Source organism: Durio zibethinus, chromosome 17 (genome assembly GCF_047325235.1).
Source record: "Durio zibethinus cultivar Kanyao isolate XHJ-2024 chromosome 17, ASM4732523v1, whole genome shotgun sequence".
Taxonomy (NCBI): Eukaryota; Viridiplantae; Streptophyta; class Magnoliopsida; order Malvales; family Malvaceae; genus Durio; species Durio zibethinus.
Window position 1 is genome coordinate 5706694 of NC_143178.1, and position 21045 is coordinate 5727738.

A 21045-nucleotide genomic window follows, 5' to 3' on the forward strand; every position below is an offset into this window, starting at 1 on the left:
CTTGATTCCAGACTGTGTGGTGGGTCTATCTTCTTGAAAGCTGGAACAAAATTCCCTACCGCAACTTTCCAAATGAAAATATTTTTTTAAAGCAAAAAAGTTTTTTTTATTACGTCAAAGTTTGATGTTGGAACCTAAAAAGCAGGGTAAAAAATTGACTGGAAATGAAGACGGATGAGACAAATGAGGCTGGTCTCTCTCCTGTGAATGCTCAAATTCTTCCACTTCCCGTTTGTCCATTCTTAGACAAAATCCACGCTCTTGTAGAACTTAGATCTCTTACCTCTTCTTCTGTCCTTTACGTTATTCCATTTTTGGTTTAAAACATCCCAAAAAAATTTTGAAAAAAATAAATAAGCCCCACTAAGATAGTACATGTTATCCATTCCTCCTTTTTTAGTGCTAGTATAGTTCTTTTTTCATAAAATAAGAGTCACCTACTCCTGTAATGGCGGAGATCTTATACTTTCCTTTTTCATGGTCCCTTATTATTAAAACCTCCCTTCTGCACCAATGTCTACCTGCTTTTTCTTAGCTACTTCTTTGGTCTTCTTTTCTCTATTTATTTATGTATTCATATGTATAAGATAAACACAAAGTTCCATGTACCCTTTTTACAGATACCTTCATACTTTGAGTGTCTGAAAGTCTTTACAAAACCAGATCACCTTCTTCAGGTACTTTCCCGTTTCTTTTTTGGGTATAAAATTTTCTTTTTTTTTCCCTCAATATAAATGGAACAAGGTTGCTGCTGCAGTGTAGTATGTTTTATGCTGAATATCTCCCAAAGTCAGGGTTTTGTTTCTTTTTAATTTGTTGTGAAAGATGAAGAAGGTAACCCCAGACAAAATGTATTGCAAGGTTTTCTTTCTTCCAAGAAGTTTGTAAGTTTCTTAAAGGACTCGTTTGTTCCATGATTTCCCTTTTTTTTTTGTTTTTCCTGTGATGGGTCTGCTGTAGTGTTCTGTTGGGTTATTTGATACGTTCTGGTACATCATTTTCGTGGGTGTTGAGATGCTTGCTTTTAACTGCCTTTCTTTTTCAAGTTCTTTTAGTTTAGGTATAAATCAAAATATTGTTGCCTGGATTCCCTTAAGGCGCTGCAGTCCGTATTCTCTTCTCTGTGTTTGCTCTGATTCTTCTGTTTATTCGCCTTATTCTTGTTAATCGGACGGCTTTAGAGTCTTTAGTTAATTTTGTTCTGTTCAGTCTAGTTTATGAAACTTTACTTTTACCTGCTTGAATTCCAGCATTATATCTGCAGTTTACTTATGAATGAATCACTTGTTTCCTGACTTACTTTGGACGAAATGTGGCCATCTTTTCTGTCAGACTGGGTTCTTGTTTTCTCTTTTCTATAAATAATTGAATATAGAATTAAACTAAAATCTTTCTTTTAAAAAAGGATTGGAACAAATTTGCCCCTGTAGCTACTTGTCGTATCCTTCCTTACTTTTGTATAAAGGAAATTATGATGACATCCTTTAAGAGAATTCGTATGCTGATATTTTTGTTTTCAATTGGTGCTATGTTTCAATTCTAATCTTTCCCCCTTTCATCTTTTTGTATATTAGCTTGTCATCAGATAATTGCAGTAGATCGTGATGGCCAAAGAGTATAGTGGATCGCCTAAGCATCATCAGCTAGAAGCAAAGAGGAAGCGTCTCACTTGGATACTAGGTGGTAGTGGCCTCTGCATATTGTTTTATGTGTTGGGAGCTTGGCAGAATTCTTTTATTCCCACCACTCGATCTGATGTATACACTAGAGTTCGTTGTGATAATAATGTCACTACGTCAGACAGCGGCAATGCTGTAGTTAATCCATCAACAACCAACTTGGACTTTGCAAGTCATCATCAAGTTGAGCTAGACGGTTCTAAAACAGTCAGTCAGTTCCCACCATGTGATATGTCATTCAGCGAGTACACTCCCTGCCAAGATAAAGTGAGGGGAAGGAAATTTGATCGTGACATGATGAAATATAGAGAGCGGCATTGTCCCACGAAGGAAGAACTCCTCCTCTGCCTTGTACCTGCTCCACCAAAATATAAGACCCCTTTCAAATGGCCTCAAAGCCGAGATTATGCCTGGTACGACAATATCCCTCACAGAGAACTCAGCATTGAGAAGGCAATTCAGAATTGGATTCAAGTAGAGGGTGATCGTTTCAGATTCCCTGGGGGAGGCACCATGTTCCCTCGGGGAGCTGATGCATATATTGATGACATTGGCCAGCTCATTCCCCTTACTGATGGAACCATCAGAACAGCAATTGATACTGGCTGTGGGGTAAGTAATTAACATCCTTTTCGATTTTTTTGCTTGCATAGTTTTTCATCCTTTAGAATTTGTTGCTATCTAATGGCTTAGAAACTTTTTAAAACCATGAATTCTTTTTTACTTCTGTGCTATTACAAATACCATATCTACTTTTGGTCTATGTTTATAACTCTTGCTCCAATTGTCTACCAATTGCCTCTGCTAGACTGCTAATTTTTTCATGGATGTTAGGTTGCAAGTTTCGGTGCTTACCTGTTGAAGAGGAATGTCTTGACAATGTCTTTTGCTCCTAGAGATACACACGAAGCACAGGTTCAGTTTGCTCTGGAACGTGGAGTTCCTGCAATGATTGGAATCATGGGTTCACAGAGGCTTCCTTACCCGGCAAGGGCTTTTGACTTGGCTCATTGTTCTCGCTGTTTGATCCCTTGGCAAAAGTATGGTAAGGCATATATGTATGTCGTGCTGTTTTGTCAAAAATAAGGTGACTCTGTAAGGAAGATGGAAATGCCAATACTACCTTCTATGTTTCAACAGCTTTGTATCATGTGACCTTTTATTACCCTCTATCACATTATCCTATAGGTTGAAAAGTTGTGTAATGCTAATAGTTTAATTTAATTGGTATAGATGGTTTGTATCTTGCCGAAGTGGATCGGATTCTAAGGCCTGGAGGTTATTGGGTTCTCTCTGGTCCTCCTATTCACTGGAAGAAATACTGGAGAGGTTGGGAAAGGACCCAGGAGGACTTAAAACAAGAGCAAGATGCTATTGAAGATGTTGCCCAACGACTATGCTGGAAGAAAGTGATTGAACAGAATGATCTATCAGTTTGGCAAAAGCCCATCAACCACATTGAGTGTATTAAAAGTAAGGTCTTTAAAACACCGCATATTTGCAAGTCAGACGATCCAGACACAGCTTGGTACTCTCTTTAGCGACTTTCATGCTTTTATTTCCACCTTTGACACACATACACATAAAGCCCTTTGTGTTCTCATTTTCCTTTTGTCATTTGTGCTAAAAAGGTACAGAAATTTGGAAGCTTGCATAACCCCACTTCCAGAAGTAAGCAGCTCAGATGATGTTGCTGGTGGCACAATAAAAAAATGGCCGGACCGTTTATTTACTCTTCCTCCTAGAATTAGCAGTGGCTCAATACCAGGCTTCACTGCTGAGAAATTTAAAGAGGATAATGAACTGTGGAAGGAAAGAGTAGCACACTACAAACGAATTATTAGTCCCCTACCCACTGGACAATATCGGAATATTATGGACATGAATGCTTACCTTGGGGGATTTGCAGCAGCCGTTTCAAAGTATCCAGTGTGGGTCATGAATGTGGTCCCTGCAAATTCAGATCATAACACTCTAGGAGTTATTTATGACCGAGGTTTAATTGGTACGTACCAGGACTGGTGTGAGGCATTCTCAACATATCCAAGGACGTATGATCTCATCCATGCTAGTGGCTTGTTTAGTATATATCAGGACAGGTAATATTTGAGAGGATGGCAATCTCAATCATGAACCTTCTTTTTTGATCTTGCAATTTATAATTGTGGTTGAACTTGTTTAATTTTGTTTATTGAAGGTGCGACATCACTTACATCTTACTGGAGATGGATCGGATTCTGAGGCCAGAAGGGACAGTAATATTTAGGGACACAGTGGACCTGCTTGTGAAGATTAAGAGTATAATAGATGGAATGAGATGGAAGAGTCAGATCATGGACCATGAAAGCGGACCCTTCAATCCAGAGAAAATCCTTGTTGCTGTCAAAACATACTGGACTGGTGAAGCAACCCAAAAGCAACGCTAGTAGAGATTTATGCTCTCTCTCTCTCTCTCTCTCTCTCTCACTTTTGCACTTTCTTTGTTTCATTTTTCATCTTGGGAAATGGTCGAAGTCACTCAGATTCCATCCAAGATGGTTTTTCCTTTTCAAAGAGTAAAAGGTTAGGTTTAATTAAAATGATTATGTATTTTATTTACTGTAAAAGTAAGCATTTTACTCCAAATCTTTGTCACTGTCATTGGCTTGATGCTAGTAGGATTAGCCGAACAGAAATGCTCAGTGCTTACTGTGTGCATTAACTGAAAAGCAAGCTCTCGTCTCTGCAGGTGTAATGATCATGTATAAATTGCAAGATGATAAGGTATAATATGGTCGGGATAGAAAACAAACCTGTCTTCTTCAATAGCAGATAGCAAGGCATCACAACTGCTAGAACGGTGTGCTTTTGAAATTTTCATTGCAGCATATTTTTAGATCTGCAGTACTAATGGTGGTTGAATTCGGACGTTAGTTAGACTTTCCAACTTCCATGGTGCAGTTTCGGATATGTAATTTTTTGTTTATAATTAAAATTATCAGAAACTGAATTGATTATTGAAATTAAAATTTTAATATTTTATTGGAAGTGATTGTTTTGGTGCAGATGATTTCTTTGTTTTGGTGCGGATGATTTCTTTCCTTCTTTATTTCGTTTTCTTTTCTTCTTTTTTTTTTTTTGGGTGGGCTATTGATGATATTGAATGGTTAGGTAGCTTTTCAATTGCAACCAAGTAGGGAATGACACGACTCTCACAAGTCAAAGCAAGCCAACAATCCTCCGTTAAAGAAGGGTCTTTTATAGTAATTGGTAGTTTATTCAAGTACTTAAGTTGTACCAACAAAAGGAAATTATAATACAACTTTGACAAAAGATATCCAACAAAGTTGTAGGAGTAATTGCGTAATTGGCAGAAGTGGCCGGCGTGAGGTCAAGGTTTTTGTCATAGTTGGATAAATTGGAGTTTGGTGAGTGGAGAGGCTTTCAAAGTTGCCAACCGCAATAGACCATGGCAAACTCCGAACCGAAGGCTACGGACCATAGCTAGGTTTCCAGGAGTTGGCTAGGTCCACTGTTGTACGGGAGAGAGGTCCTCGGCTCTACCTGTAGAATAATGGTAACATCTCTTGGAATATTTTAGCAATGTTGCTTATTGCCTGGACAAGCTTTTAAATGAAAGCTTTGCTCTGGAAACCACCGGTGAGTGGGATTAGTGCTCTAATGAACAATTAACAGTTATTACTTATTACCATTTCCCTTCATCAGGGAAGACCATCTTTTTCTTAGTATAGTATATAAGTTAAAACCAAAGTGGAATAGGTACTGTAGAGACCAATGTCTAGGAGTTAGGCCCCCTAACACCTACGAAGGCCGGAGGGTCCCGTCTCGACTATCCTCTACCCTGTGTGGTTAAGAGTTCAAATAATTAAGGATCGAGGCCATTGCCCGTGTTGGTGCTCTAAAAGCTAAGGTTGCTGCCTGCGGTTGCTGCTGGTCAACTTGGACCCATCTATGGTTTGTTTTTCTCAATAACCGAACACAAAAAAAAAATAAAAAAAAGTAAATAAAATATGGAACCACGGTTGGCGTTGGTGGTCCTTGTCCCATCCCTCGATTTTTTTTTTTTTTTTTGGTTAGAGAAGAGAAATGAAGAAGCCTTTTCCTTTCCCTTTCCACCCCCACCCCCACACCCCCAGAAGGTTATGTTTCCAAAAGGACGAGGAAAGCACACCTTTTGTTCCTTCAACCTTTGAGCAACAAAATATATATATATATATATATATATTCATTTTTCATTTTTCAATTTATTGCCTTTTGTCTTCTGCAATAATAACTCAAACAAAATTCTTAGATATCACATCAAATCAAAGAATATTTTATTAGAAAGAAAAAACCTTATTCGAAAAATCTAAGGAGAAGAAAATGGAGAGGGTGGAGGAATCGGCGAATAAAGTGGAAGAAGAAGTAGGGAAAGTGGTGGAGCAAGCCAGAGAGTTGCACGAATCAGGCACTTCCCTCATATCGAGGATATCGAAAGAGGAGCAATCTCTTCGCCAAAAAGCTAATTCTCTCGAATCCTCTATTCGCCGCCTCCGTTCCCTTCTCTCTCAAAAGCTTTTGGATCCCAAGCTCTCCGAGAAGGCAAAGTCCCTACCTTGCATCTTCCCTTTTCATTTTCTTTTTATTTTCTCTTCGATTGTTTATTTAATCGAATCTTAACAAAAAAATTTAAATTTGGATCCGAAAACAGCTTGAAGAGGATTTACAGAGAGCCAGATGCATTATGACCGATGGAAACGCCGCTGCTTTTCTTCCTGCCAAAGCTCAGGGTATACTAATTTCTCCTTGTTTTAATTAATTTGATTTTCCTGTCATTAGAGATAATAATTAATTAATTTGTAATTGGTAATGGCAGGAAGATTTCTGAGGATGTTTCTGGGACCAATCAATGTGCGTGCATCCCGCAAAGACGTCCAGTTGAAAGTTAAGGAGGAATATAATAGCTACAAAGTAAGAATCACTTCTCTTTAACTCTTTTTTTTTTTTAATTCTATTCTTTGATTGTAATTTGATTGGCATCCGAATGTATTCTTCAATTGCATGTCATTTCCCTCGTATACTTACACATCTCAAATTAGTAGTAGGATTTTTTCGGACTCATGATTTATTTGTGAATTATTTTATTAGAAAGAAAATTTGGAATGTTTTAAATTTAAGTATTTTTACGTACTTATTACTATCTCCCTTCAACAGGATAGGACTGCCTTTCTGTTTCTTCTTTTTCCATTAACTTTGCTTATTTTAAGATCTTGGATCTGGGAAGGATGCTTGCCTGCATTTCCAGTTCAATTGTACCAGGTATTATACAAGTTAATCATTAGGGTTTTTGTTTGGGATTCGGTTCATTTGTTGCTGATCTAATGCAGAGTTCTTTTTCTTGTGATTTAATGCTGAGTGTATTCAATGTCAGGCATGGTTGTTGTTCCTTTACACTGGTTTGGCTTTGCGAGAGAATATATTGGGAGCCAATGGAAGTGATATTCGTTCATGGTAATTGCATGTCTCCTCAAAGCATGTTTACTTCTATTATTGTTTTGTATAAAAAGGACTTTGTCATAAAAAAATGAGATTGTATATGCAGTACTTTTGAGATTAAAATAACTTGAGAGGTGTGTTTAAGTTCATGCAAATGGTGACTTGTGGCCTACATCATATTTGGACATATGCCCATTCTCCTAGCAATCAGATGGTCTCTCTCTTTTTTGTTTCTCTTTAAGGGTTACTACATGATTTTAAATTATGTCTTTTGTGGTTTTCATTGTAATGCATACAAAGGAAAAAAGTAGGAAAGAATTCAGAAACGTGACCTCTCTTGTATGTTTATGCACTACAGTTAATCATCCTTGCCCTATTGCATTTTCCTCCTAGAGTAATCATTTAATGTTAATAATTCTGTTATACCCTTAGGTTGGTGAACTTGTGCAATTGTTTAGGACTACTTGGAAGAGATCCTACAGAGTGCTTGCCAGTGTGTGAGTATGTGGTTGAGTGGAGAAGAAAAAGTAGAAGTTTGTGAGTAAGACGCTTTAGGGGGATAGAATGTCATGAGATCGTCAAACTGGAGAGTTAGAGTTAGAGGGACGTAGGTCATCAGTATGATTTTTTATCTTATTATGATGCTGAAGTTGATGTTTCTTTGTTTTGAAGAGTGGAATAAATCCTGGTTGTTTCTTTGAGAACATAGAAAGAAAATGGTGTCTATGTCTATGTTAAATTCTCCTTTGGTTACACCATCACAACTGATTCTATGTACTGGTTGTAACTTGTAACCATTTTCTTGTGTTGTAGATGGTTTATCTGTATCTTATCCCTTTCCTGGTTTAAATCAAATGTTTAGATCTTCCATCTGGTAATTGTTTATTGCACTGTGCTCACAGTTAATGCCTGGAACAGTCTCTTATTGCACTTTGCTTAAACGTCTTGACTTCTTGTCTTGGCTACATTGCCAGATTTGTGCGAGAGAATAGAGATTGACTTGCTTGTGATTACATACATGCATTTTGCTTGGTTATATAGCCTCTCCTAGTTTGTTTGCTGAATTACATTAGTTACAACGTCAGCCTGTCAAAATCAGTTTACTCAAATAACATCTATATTACATAAGGTGGGTGAGGAAATAAGTTTTATCCATGACCACTTTATCTGGGTTATTTGAAATTGTTCAAATCCACTTAGCAAGCTAATTTTAGCCATGAAGTACCTAGAATCTTGTGGAATCTCCTTTAGGATTGGTATGTTTTGATATTTTTTGGCAACTCCTTATCTAATCTAGATTTATTATAGCTTTGTTTGGATATGTGTTGATAGATTGTAGCTTACAACAGCCTGGGAGAATAATTATTATCTGCATTATGAAATACCTATATGTTAGTTAATTATCAATTCTAGAACTTCTAACGTTCATTGTTGATGTTTATCTGTAGTTTGTGTTGTGCATCACAATTTCCTGGTTAATCTTTCAACTCAATTGATGACTATATGATACTTTCGCAGGTGGATATACCATCATTATTGTGCAATGGTTATGGCCCTAGTTAGTCTCACTATGGAGATTAAAGGACAGCCTAATTGTGCTCAAAAGCAGGTCATTATTGTACCATTGTGCACTAATTATAATTTGTGTCATTGATTAACAAACTGTTAAATCCTGTGCAGAGAGGTGTAGAACTTTTCCTTCAATGGGCTATGATGCAAGGGGTTGCCATGCTTCTTCAAAATAGATATCAGCGCCAGAGACTTTATACGCGTATTGCCCTTGGAAAGGTGTTATCCTCTTTCTGCATCAAAAAATAAAATAATTTGTTACCTTTGTTCAACATTAATTCTTTTTGCATGCTAGCTATAACCTTGGTTTGAATCCCTTTCTGTTCTTTTGCATGTTACAAAATCTTACCCCTTGTCTGCCATGAGTAGTGGCTATTATGCCTCCGTTTCAGATCCTTAAAATTACAGAGAGCCAGCTCTAAATTCTAATATTTTATTGTTGTTTCCAGGCTAATAGAATGGATGTCGTCTGGGGAGAAACAGCTGGTGTAGACGGCCAGTTGTGGGTTTTATGTCCAGTACTTTTCCTTATGCAGGTAATGCAAGCTAACTTTTGACTAATTGCTGAGAATGTGTCGATAGGACAATGTCCATTTATGTTGTTCTCTACCACTATAAGGATCTAAAATCTTCAGTTCAAACTCACAATTTGTAGTGTCCTTATGGTTTCCATGATTTAGTATAGTTCAAGTCAGCAAATAAGTTAATCTCTTGTTGCTATCAAATTCTTATTTATCTTTGAAGTTGCATACCTGTTTTAGCTTGTTTAAATTCTTTAAGTGAATGCACAGCTTTAAAGGTGTATGTTTTAGCCTTTTAGGCATGCTGTAAAATTTTTAATTTTAGTTTTCGATCGACATAAAACTTAAATCAATCATATCCTGTAGGTTGTGTGAAGTGCTTCTCTAGGGTTGAACTTCCATTAGGTCATTAAACATCTCAAAGATAACTGCTTAAGGGCCATAGAGTATGACCAAGATCTTGCAGAAAATCTCAGTTGTTGGTTGCAAGCACAAAGTCCCTTTTCATTTTTTTTTTTTTTGCTGGTTTTCTAATCTTACATCTCTTTGCTCTTTCTCCTGCTTAGCATGAAGGAAACCAGTGTCCATTTTCTTTTCCTTTTTTCTCCCTGGATACAAAAGGGATAAAGATTGATGAAGCATGTCTTTTTGTCATCAGAGCATCTTGTTATAATCCAGAATACCGTTCTATTCATGAGTTATCCATTTTCTTTTGTAGTTTCTCCACTAATAATTGCAATTAACCATGTGCCTGTAAACATGATCATAGGGTTTTGAGGCATATGTTGGACTACTATTGCTCAAGACAGCATTTGTTGGGGTTGATTCTGAATGGCAGGTAGGTTCACTTCTCACAGTTTTGCTTCGTTCATTTGTGCCAAAAAAAAAAGTATAAAAATAGAAAACAAATTACAGTTGTATACATGCTAGAAATAACGTAATCGGTGATGGAAAACTGGGTTTTGGCAGGTAATTTTTTGTGGTGTCCTTTTCGTTTTGATGGCTGTTGGGAACTTTATAAACACAGTACAGACACTCATGACAAAGTCAAGGTTTAAGGCAAAGATGAAAAGAACTAAGAGCAAGCAGTAGTTGGATTTGTTAGGTCAATCTTCCATAGTTTTATAGTCTCATTTTTTTTTATGTTTCCAGCGTCTCAAACATGTTTGGTTTTAGATGAGGCAATGAAAATTCTTTCCGAGATTTTTCATTTTCACAGGGAGTTCAACTTCCTATGAAATTACTGTTGGTTTTTTTTTTTTTTTCCTTTTTCCGTCTTTTCCGTTATCCAAAGTAAAGAGTACTGTAAATTTGAGTGGAAACAAGCAATGCCATATTCTTGGCCGCTCTCACCTGACCTAAAGCAGCAGGGGATTCTCATATTTGGGAGTTCTCATGGGACAAAGATGAGGCAGCCGAAAACATGGCCTTTCTATGCTAGTTGTCTTTTTTTTTTTTTTTTTCTTATTGGGCCTGAAATTCTTCACCATTTTGTAACTCTAAGAAAATGCCAAGCCCAATGGTCGGCTTTCTCATTACAAATAATTGGCTTGTACTGTAATGCAACCAGTTTTCATTTCTCCAATTAATAAAAGATAGAGAAAGGGGATTGTAAACTTTAATACGATCTTACTTAAAATCTGTATTACCTTATCTAATTTTATGGTACTTTAAAAGTTGTGTTAGTTATTTATTCACCTGTCACTATTCCATCATTAAATGTTTTTATTCGATTTATCATATGGAGTATTATTATGTACATTTCCCTTACATTAATTATAGGTGATTGTCACTTGATATAATGTTAAATTTTTTATTTTTGTGATAAAGATGAAGTTGCTTAATTATACCCTTCAAGTTGTCTACTTACTCTTTAGTATCAACAATTTAATTAACAAAAAATAAAATGCAATATTTTTTTTCAATTTTTTAATTCTGTGGAAGGAATATTTGAATCCGGATATTCCTTTTCACAAAAAAAAAAAAAAAAGTGATGGCTAGCTAATTGTATTTTTGAAAATATATACAGCCTTAAAAATAGTAGAAAAAAAAAAAGAAGAAAGATTGTCCATAACGCAATGAAACACATGGTGGTGCATGTCCAATTGTCTATTCCCATGTGCTAAATGTAATAATGTTGGTGTTGTTTTCTTTTGATTCCCCAAATATAAAGCAAAGTGGAAGAATATTGGGATAAGTATGTCTCCCCTCTGACGCTGTTCTCTTCCTTCCCTTTCTACCGTCACTTTAAAAATGTTTGCAAGCGAGATGAAAGTTTTTGTACGTTACAGGCTGGGCCCATCCTTATTCATATGTGTAAATCCAGCCACCTCTTCTCACCCCCGCGTGCTGCTGCGCAACTACTGTTTATTTATATATATACTATATGGTTTTATCATACGAATAGGGTTAAATAACTATTTACCCTTGAATTATATCACTTATGTTGTATTGATAGTTAAAAGAATTAAAATTTACGACTTCCGTCGTCGGGAAGTTTGAATATGTGAGTGTAGTTTATATAAGATTTTACATTAATTTAAATTAATTAATTTTAAATTAATAACGTATCATATTCTAAAATAAAAATAATAATATGTTTTTTTTGCCTTCACTAGTTGTTAGCAATAAACCCATTAAAAATGTATCTGTTTCTGGTAAATAGGGCTTATGCCTCACAAAAATCTAAAAATTTAATAAATGAAAAAAAATTGAGGAAAAGTTTTTAATAAAAAAATAAAAGGAAAAGCGAAAATCGGAGAGCGAGAGAGTAAAGGAAAGGAGGCGGCTCCGACTAACCCGGGTGATCGGCAGCCAATCTACCCTGAAACAAACAGATCGATGATCAATCGCTCGAGCCGACTAGATCGCAATAGTCAAAACCATCCACATTCCCCTTCTCTTTTTTTTTCTCTCACTTTCCATTCCTTCCTTTACTTTCTCTCTTTTCTTTTTTATTTTTTTCAAATTTCTATTTTTAACTTTTTGATTTTTTTATGTGGCGTCGAAACTCGCAAATGATTTAGCTTTTGAGTGTAAATTGACTTGACATTTTTAATAAATGCTGATTTATTATTGGATAATAAAATCATGTCAGCTTTAATTCTAATGTAATTAGTCTTTGGATTAATTTTCCCATAAAAGAAATTTTAAGTGTTTGATTATGAATTTTAATTCTTTTAAGTTCAAATATGACAAAAGTATTATAATTCAAGAGACAAATAAATATTTAACTCATATAAATTCACAATATATTTTAATTTGTATACGAATTTACGATGTATTCTTATTGATCACCAGTAGTGGATAAAGATGTAAATGATATATTAGTACTCGCAAGTTACTCGAGTTCGATTCGAAGAAAACTTGAATTCGGTTCGATTATTATCGAGTCGAGCTCGAGTAGTTCGATTTATTGATCGAGCCACATTTGAGTATTTTTATATCCGATTCGAATAGCTCGCGAGCCTAATCGAACTTTTATATTTAAATATATTTTTATTATTTTAATTAATAAAATATTTTGAGTTCGAGTATAAATAATCAAATCCTTATTTAATATATGAATTGAGCTTATTTTTATATATTAATCGAGCTTAATTGAACAAACTCGAATAATTCGAATTTGATCACGAATCAAACTCAACCTTAAAAAATAAAACTCGATCGAATTCGAATCAAGTATCAAACCCTGAGTTGTGAGTTGAGCTCGAGCTCGAGCTCAAACTTCTCACTATTCGGCTCGATTACACCCCTAGCAATGAGCAAACAATCCCCACTATAATTATTAACATCATAAAATACTATACCAATACACATTTATATTTATATTTATATGCTTATAATAATTACATAAAAAAAAAAGCACATGAAGGATAAGTAAGTCGATAAAGATGGGAAAATGAAAAGGCAAATCGGCAGTGAAAGAAAAGAAAAAGAAAAGTTACACGGCTATGAAGTTAAAAAAAAAATTGGGAAAGTCTGGGGTGCTAGAGAAAGGCCAGGATAGTGGTAGTAAAATAACAAGCACATGGGGAGGGGCATGTCAAAGGGGTTGAATGATCATCAAATGTCACCTTCGTTTTTCTTTATTCTTTTGTGTGTGTCTGTGCGTGTGGGGTGAGAGAAAGAGAGATATTGTCATTGTTTGATCTTGATAGGTATACGAAAGTGGGGAAAAGAGAAACTCGCAGTGCACAGTGCAGAAGATAGCTAGTTGGCAAAAGCTGAATTTGCAAGTGCAATTATGGGGACTACTGTGCTACGCGTAATTGCTGCCTACTTTTCAATTTGCATTTCTTTTCTTCTTGTCTGCCCACAAATTAAAATGTGATAATTTGTATATATGTGGTTGAAAAATAGATCTAACGAGTATAAATCACTAGAAAGAATGTCACTTTTTGTAATATTTCTATCTTGGTTTTACTTGTATTTGAAATTTCTTTTCACATCTCACTGAGCGTTGGCCCCCGGGATAGCATAATTATTGATAAGAGAATTTATTACATTAAATTTCCTTGCGAATTAACAGGATTAACTAATGTTTCTTTCAGTTTGGTACGCTTGTTTCTAATTTTTTTCTTCTTAAATATTTACTGTTTTTATTTGTTTTGCAATTGATAACAGTCAACATTGATCCATTAGATGTTGTCTTCATTTTTTTTGTTTATTAATGGAAGGAAAAAAGCAAGACATTCACTTTACAGATCAAGAACAACCAACTGACACAGTATCTGAAGAAACATTTTTTTTCCCATTTTGTTGGTTAATTATCACAATTCAGTGGCATTCCAAATTTCAAATTCCAAATCCTTTATGACCTAATAAGATATTGAAGTTAATTTTATGACCTCCAAATTTACAAATTCAACCATTAATTACCAGTTCAAACCCAAGAACAATTTCCTTTTTGTAAAGGGAAAAAAATGGGTCTAACAGGAAGATCCAACCGTGCATGTATATATATACACATACGTATATATATGTATGTATATACTAATACACTGGCACATTTATTTAACAGTAGCTGAAATGACAACGTCGGAACTGGTAACCAGTCGGGGAACTCAAGGCTACCTTGACGAGCAACAAAGACTTGAATAGTAGTAATAATAATAATAATATAATAATGAAAGAAAAAGGAGGGAGAAAAGGGATTGATCATGAAAAGACCAACACCTTCTCCCCTAGGAGTTACTGTTTCCGTCTGTACTTGTTCATTGAGATTCTGAACTGCTAAGCCTAGATACAAAGAATTATGACAGAAGACATAACTGATTACAAAGTTTAAAAGGGCAAGAATAGGAGTGAACAGGTCAGTACACAGTTGACAAAAAAGAAAACAAATCTAATTCTAAGAAACCCTGGAAGGAACGGATATTCTTTCACTTCTTTATTTATAACCAATCAAAGTAAGAGAAATTTTGACACAAAACATCTGCTTATCCTACTTACACCATACACGTACCTCTCTATGATCCATTGGTTCATGTTTCTTTCTGTCCTTCGACGGTGCTTCTGGTAATATATACCCAAGCTTATTTCCTGTCTCAATTCAGTCGTACACTTTTAGTGTCTCAATTCAATTCATTCGAAGGTACATATGGTGTACATTTTTAGTGATGGAGCTGCTGCCGAGGTTATTGAAACATGGCCAAGAAGGAGAGTGCCACATTCCTTCCTCCATTGGGAGTGGTTGCCTTCTGTCTTTGCTATTCTATCTTATAACCCATCTTTCTCTCTTCTTCCAATTCGTCATCATCCTCATCGTCATCTTCATCTTCCTCGTAATCCATATTATCACTATCAGGTTCATCAATCTTTTCATAGCCATCCAATGCTGTTGTTGCCGGTGCATCCTCTGCTCCTCCATCAGCTCCCACACAATGTCTTCTGGCTTCAATACCACCCCAGAAATCAATAAGGCATCATATAAAATGGTTTATCAAAATGCAATGGTAATTGAAAATGTCCAAATGACGATAGTGAGGGGAAAAAGAAAATAAAGAAGCCGGTAAGTAAAATAAATTTACCATGCATCTTTGCAGCTCCACCGTTTCCTTCTCCAAATAGACTCCTGGGCAAACCTTCTTTGCTTGTCAGCACATCAACAGTAGCTCCAGTTTTATTTTCAGATTGATCAGTTAGCAGCGTCAATGGCGGGGCCGCCGTGATTGGTGAGGCGTCAGTAGCATCTTGATGCTACCGTGACGTTTCTTCTTCAGGCCTATTCTGGTCACTAAAGCTACTGGAACCACCGCTAGTAGCACCTCCAAGTATTTTCTTACGGTAAAGGGTATCAAGTTGGTGAAAATAGGGGCAAGTTTTGGCATCCTCGGGACGTTTCTTATTACTTTCTTTGACCTTTTTGAAGTACTTGTTGATGTTCTCCCATTTTTCCTTGCATCGTTTGGAGCTTCTCTTGTAGCCCATCCTGAACATATCAGCGGAGATTTCTTTCCAAAGAGGGCCCTTGGGCACAGCCTCTTGGTACCGGGATTCAAGCCCACTCCTCAGGCTTATAAGTGCAAGAACTTCATCTTTAGGCCATCTAGACGAGGCAGGATCCAAGCTCCCGCTCCCACCAACCTCCTGTGGTGGAACCTGTTGTTCCGGGATAGCCATTACTACTTCTGAAAAAATAGGCTGTTGATGATACCTCACAACTTCTGTATTTTGAGGTTGCTGCTGCGGCTTAACAACTTGTGGCTGCAACGGATGTTGAAGGTGCGATTGTGACTGTTGCTGCTGTTGCGAGTTACGCTGTTGTTGTTGTGGTAATGACGGTGGCTGATGCAATGGCGGAGCTGCTGAAGGAATAGGAGCCCCTGGTGGAACAACTGGCACGGTCGTTTGTTTCGATGGAAGGGGAGCGGCGGGAACAGTGACAGTTGAGGGTAACTGTATAGTCTGACCAGTAATCTTTTGCAAAAAATAAATAATAGCAGCATCTCTTGAAGCAGAAATGGCACGTTCTTGAGCCATAAGTTCACGTTCGCGAGTTAAACTTGCCATCTCTTGTCTTTTCCAAGCTTGTTCTCTTATCATCCTATCTTGCTCTCTCTTCTCTATCGCTTCTAAATACCTCTGCTGCATGGCTTCTTGTTTCTGCATGACCTGTTTCAATAGACCCTCGAAGAACTCCATCATCCTCCTGGTGGTACTACCGCCCCCTCTTGAAGACTGCCTTTTACGTTTACGGCTAGTGCCAGCCATGTTCGACAGTTCTCCTCCGAGTTCATCCTCCTCGCCATCGTCGTCTTCCAAGCCTTGAGAAGAGGAAGAGCTGTTAGAAGAGAAGCTGATTCCAAATGGAGCGGCTGTTTTGGTGATAGGAGGTGCTGATGCCGGAACTGGTGCTCTTGCTGGCACTGTCGCAGGAGCAGACCCAGGCATGGGTAACATAGAGGAGGACATTGGAATAGCTGTAGTAGGTGGAATTCTGACAGAAGAAATGGCCATAGGAATCCCAACCGAAACGGGAGCCACGTCAGGGCTGGCAGCGGTAGCGGTAGTGACAGCAACAGTGGCAGAAGTTGTATGGAGAGCCTCTAGCTGGCTGAAAAACATGCAACTCTTACCATCTTGATGCCCAGCTCTCCCTTCTTTTGTTCGCTTGTAGTACTTGTGAAAGTTCTCGAATTTTTCCTCCCACTTTTTGGCACTCCTTTTGTAACCCAACTCCGCTAGCTTCCTGCGAGCGATGCCCGTAGTTTTTTCATATAATCAAAACACTAATAATTTGGCAATCATCTGAACTAGACCTTTTGCCAGGTTTTTTTCTGACTGTTAATTAATGCTAAGTGTCGAGAAAAGGAAAGGAGATGAAAGAATGAACGAAGTCTCGTAAACCTTCTAGTTATACTCTTCGTGCTTGAATGAAGATTGAACATGAGAAATATGGTAGGAAAATAATTTGATGCCTCCACTCTCACACAGTTACCCAACTGACCTCATCCTTCCTTCCATATAATAATAATGAATGATAACCGATTTGGTGTCTAAGTAAGCATTATTGACGTGAAAAGGAGGGAAAGACCAAAAACACAAATGAACAGAAAGAGCTGACGGGGAGAGAATGGAGAGTGGGCGAGCCCTCCCTTCCATGGCGTCTAAGAAATTTAATAATTAAGTAGTAAAAACAATTCCTCTCGGGATTTTCAAATTTCCGAATTTCCACTTGAAATTGACAAAATAAGATAGCCAAGCCAAGCGCAAGCCATAGCAGTTGCCTGGATTAATGCTTTTAAATTACTTAAAAGTAAATAAAGGAGAATATATATATATATATAGATAGATATATATATATAGAAAAGATAAAAGATAGGATTGGCTAGAGTTCATGTTTCTTAATTGTAAGAAAGAAGGTGGTAAAAAAAGGAAGAAGAAGAAGAAGAAGAAGATGCCCCAGATCGTGAGTCGTGATGGAAACAGATAGAAGCCATGTGCGTTTGTGTTCAAAATGAGAGAGAAAAAGGGAGAGCGGGAGACGTTGAGAAAAAGCCCATCCCATCAGTATTTCACTGCTACAACTAAGCTCTTTGATAGCAATGCATTATATTAATGATTAAATTTTTACCAGTTGTTGAATTTACTTTATTTTTGGCAAACAACATTTAGAAAAGGAAAAAAAAAAAAAACTGATTTTAGGTTACGGCCGTGTGGAGTGGGGGCGAAGTACTTTACCTGGAAACGTCTTCCCAAAGAGGGCCCTTGACGGTGGCATCATGAAAAGTAGCATCCATATCTGACCTAATCTTGAGAAGGGCAAGAGTCTCTTGACGGGGCCACCTATTACCACCTGAAACTCCAGCTGCTCCTCCGCCACCAGGTTGATCCCCTTCATCTCCTTCCTCATCTCCACCACCAATTGCTAACCTCATGAGCTCATCCAAATTACCAGTGGCAGGTGGTCTACTACTTATAGGCGATGCCGCTTCCACTAACTGCTCCGACTGGTCGCTTACCATGTGGCTACCGCTCACTGCAACCGTTGTTTGAGCACCCATCTCCCCATATTGAGATTGATGCCCTCCCCCTCCTCCTCCTTGCTGCATCTCTTTCAATTCTCTTGTTTTCCCTCAATGATGTCGATGAAGTTGCTGGTTGGCAAAAGTCGGAATAATCTTTTATCAGTGGTGCATGAAGATCTTTCTTCTTCTTCTTCTCATCAACGATAATATAATTCAGTTGAATCGTTTTCACATATTGCCCTCCTCCTCCCTCCCCCACACAGTTGCGATGCGAGAGGGCCGGGGGAGCTGCTGGTTTATGGCGGTGATGAGGATGTTGAAAAACAAAGAAAGAAATGGGCTTAATCGAAACGATAAGAGAAACAAAACAGTAAGCAGAAAAAGCTCGGTGAAAAGATGAGGTGATGTTAAATACGATTAATTTTTCTTCAAAATAAAAAAAAAAAGGACTCAGAGAAAGAGAGAAGACAACCGGAAAGATTGGTCGGCAGAAAGAGTAATCCTACGAGTTAGTGCTGCGATTTAGACTTCTATTTTCCCTTCTTTATAAGTAAAATTTTTTTGTTTGTTTTGATGGGAAAATTAAACTAGTTATAGAAAAAGAAAAAGAAGGAAGGAGGGTTGCAGTAAAGAAGAAAGAGAAAAGGGGCAGAAAGGCTTAATCAAAATCATCATCAACTGCACTGCTACTGCACTCTGAAAAATTTTGGACAGAATAAAAAAGAAAGTTAATAATGGAAAGAGAGGGAGGCAGATAAAAATGAATGGAGATGACGATTATGATGATGACGATGATTAAGAGAGAGAAGGAGAAAGAAGAGGCAAACCAAAGTAGATGTTGTGTTGTTAGCGGCTCTAACTTTGCAGCTAATAAGGAACAACCTATATCATAGTTTTTTTAAGTAAATTTATGGATTTTTTTATTAAAAACAACTTAATAAAAATTTTATATTTATATATGAATGGTGTTTAATAAAAAATAAATATTATTAAAAATATAATTTATAATTAAATTATATATATATTTTTAATGATAAATTTTTTTTAAAATTTTTACTAAAAATATTTATTTAAATAATATATTAAAAATTTTTTTTAGTTTTAATTTTGATTCAATAAATTTTAATAGAGGATTTCAACTAATAAATCTCGTATAAGACTATTCCATAACATTTACTTGTTAAAACCACTTTTCAAAACATTTATTCCATTAAATTAAAAATAAAATTTTCAAATATGTTTTATATTTATTCACACGTCTACTATCTCTATATAATTCAAATAATTTTATTTTTAAAAATAAAAAGAAATCCGGAATAAAAATTCCTCGTTTATTCCTACGTGGCCATTACTAGTTGGGTTATTGGCCTCTCACCAACAGAGAACCTGGGATTTGCATCTTTTTTTATTTTTTTAATAATTTACCAACAGTTAGATGCATGCTTCATAAATGACTCGAGCAAAGCAATAGACATCTTCTACCTTTGGTAATGCATGCAGGTACGCTTCTAAATTTGTGCTGTTCAGGAACTCAATTCCAATGGCAATGGGAAAGAATTTTAATTGCATACTTTTTCTTTCTTCTACTCCTCTCAAGGATCCTTTGTTCCTTCCCCTGTCTTAATTAAACCAAATTAATCACCAATCAACAGGCATGGTCAGTGCGCCCGCCCTTGTCGATATGAGAGAACTTTACTTGAACGACCGATAAATGATTAATTTAATCAGTTAAAATTTTTTTTTGATAAAAAAATTTTAAATTTAAATGTTACTATAATTATTTATAAAAATTATTCTAATATACTATTTATAATTATTCATTTTCAATTATTAAATATAATATATATTTTTTAACATAAAAAACGAAATAACCTATTTATTTCGAAACTTTCTTACCAAAAAAAAAAAGAACAGAACTTTACTTGAACAGCCTTTGTCGGGAAAACCCCTTCTTACATAGTCCAATCATAACATTTTTACGAAAAAATTAATTGTATTGAGAAATGATAATAAGGCAAGAGTGAAATGGATTCAAATGTATTGAAGGAATTCAAAATTTATTTTAATTAATTTATATATTTATATTAAAAAAATAATATTAAAAGATAATTTAAATTTTAAATTCTATAATTTTTTTTCAAATTACGATATACGATATTTCCTAGCGTATGTAGCATCGGTAAGTTATTTTTATACAATTAAGAATAGTAATCAAGCTTACGTATAATAATAAAGGAAGGGACAGGAACAGATCCGTACAGCTGTAACTGGGCCCAAAATATGAGGTGGTGGTAAGAACGTGCGTGGCGTTTCTCCCTGATTTGTGAAACCAACCCCCCCCCCCCTCCCCAACTGCCATGCCAGGCATCTTTTTCAATTATACCCAAATCGGTGCACATGCCTTATCCCTCTCCCCTCTCTTTGCTTCCGCATTTTCAAATCCTCATTTCTATTTACTCTTTCTATTTTTAAACCTCTGCTTCTCGTGATTATTTCCGGGCTTATAGTGGCCACCGGCCAGCCAGTGAGTTTTAAACTTTAATCAAAGTGGTTATTGATTCCACTACATCCGAATCAGTTGGTGCTCATTATTTTTTTGTGGTTATAGCCCAACACAATGTCAAATCAAGAATTAATAGCTTTTGCAATCTTGGAATTTTGATTCTCAATTTTTAAAAAATTTTAATTAAATATTTAGCTGAATCCGACACATGTTTGATATTTATAGTCAAATTAAATAGTTTCACACATAAATGACTAAAATAATATATATATTTTTGTGATCAGAGATCTAATTAAAAATTTTTTACAAATTAAAAACTAATAAAA

The 21045-nt window shown here is 36.2% G+C and overlaps 3 protein-coding genes across 8 annotated transcripts; 2 read left to right on the forward strand and 1 right to left on the reverse strand.

The window, feature by feature from the left end:
• The first annotated feature begins 166 nt into the window (after positions 1-166).
• Positions 167-4706, forward strand: LOC111279675 (putative methyltransferase PMT18). 5 transcript variants are annotated; one of them, XR_002688940.2, is made up of 7 exons: positions 508-884; positions 1575-2291; positions 2514-2724; positions 2913-3207; positions 3311-3778; positions 3877-4241; positions 4408-4706. XR_002688940.2 is itself a non-coding variant. In XM_022866659.2 (6 exons), exons 2-6 carry the CDS (start codon positions 1605-1607, stop codon positions 4103-4105), a joined length of 1890 nt encoding a protein of 629 aa, XP_022722394.1. In that variant the 5' UTR covers positions 167-884; positions 1575-1604; the 3' UTR covers positions 4106-4706. The 5 variants fall into 5 exon arrangements, 3 of the variants coding, with proteins under 3 accessions (XP_022722394.1, XP_022722402.1, XP_089602393.1); XR_016329113.1 differs by having other exon boundaries at positions 516-677; XM_022866659.2 differs by having other exon boundaries at positions 167-884; positions 3877-4706.
• Positions 4707-5910: 1204 nt separating this feature from the next.
• Positions 5911-10866, forward strand: LOC111279705 (uncharacterized). Its single transcript, XM_022866718.2, has 10 exons — positions 5911-6260; positions 6370-6448; positions 6535-6629; positions 6873-6977; positions 7090-7169; positions 8673-8763; positions 8835-8942; positions 9173-9259; positions 10014-10082; positions 10214-10866. The coding sequence occupies exons 1-10, from the start codon at positions 6042-6044 to the stop codon at positions 10334-10336; spliced, it is 1056 nt and encodes a 351-aa protein (XP_022722453.2). The 5' UTR covers positions 5911-6041; the 3' UTR covers positions 10337-10866.
• Positions 10867-14339: 3473 nt separating this feature from the next.
• Positions 14340-19073, reverse strand: LOC111279712 (trihelix transcription factor GTL1-like). Of its 2 annotated transcripts, none has more exons than XM_022866740.2 (3): positions 17930-19073; positions 15277-16937; positions 14340-15136 (listed from the first exon to the last, which is right to left on the reverse strand). In XM_022866740.2, the coding sequence occupies exons 1-2, from the start codon at positions 18298-18300 to the stop codon at positions 15446-15448; spliced, it is 1863 nt and encodes a 620-aa protein (XP_022722475.1). In that variant the 5' UTR covers positions 18301-19073; the 3' UTR covers positions 14340-15136; positions 15277-15445. The 2 variants fall into 2 exon arrangements, with proteins under 2 accessions (XP_022722475.1, XP_022722466.1); XM_022866731.2 differs by having other exon boundaries at positions 14340-15140.
• Positions 19074-21045: the final 1972 nt, after the last annotated feature.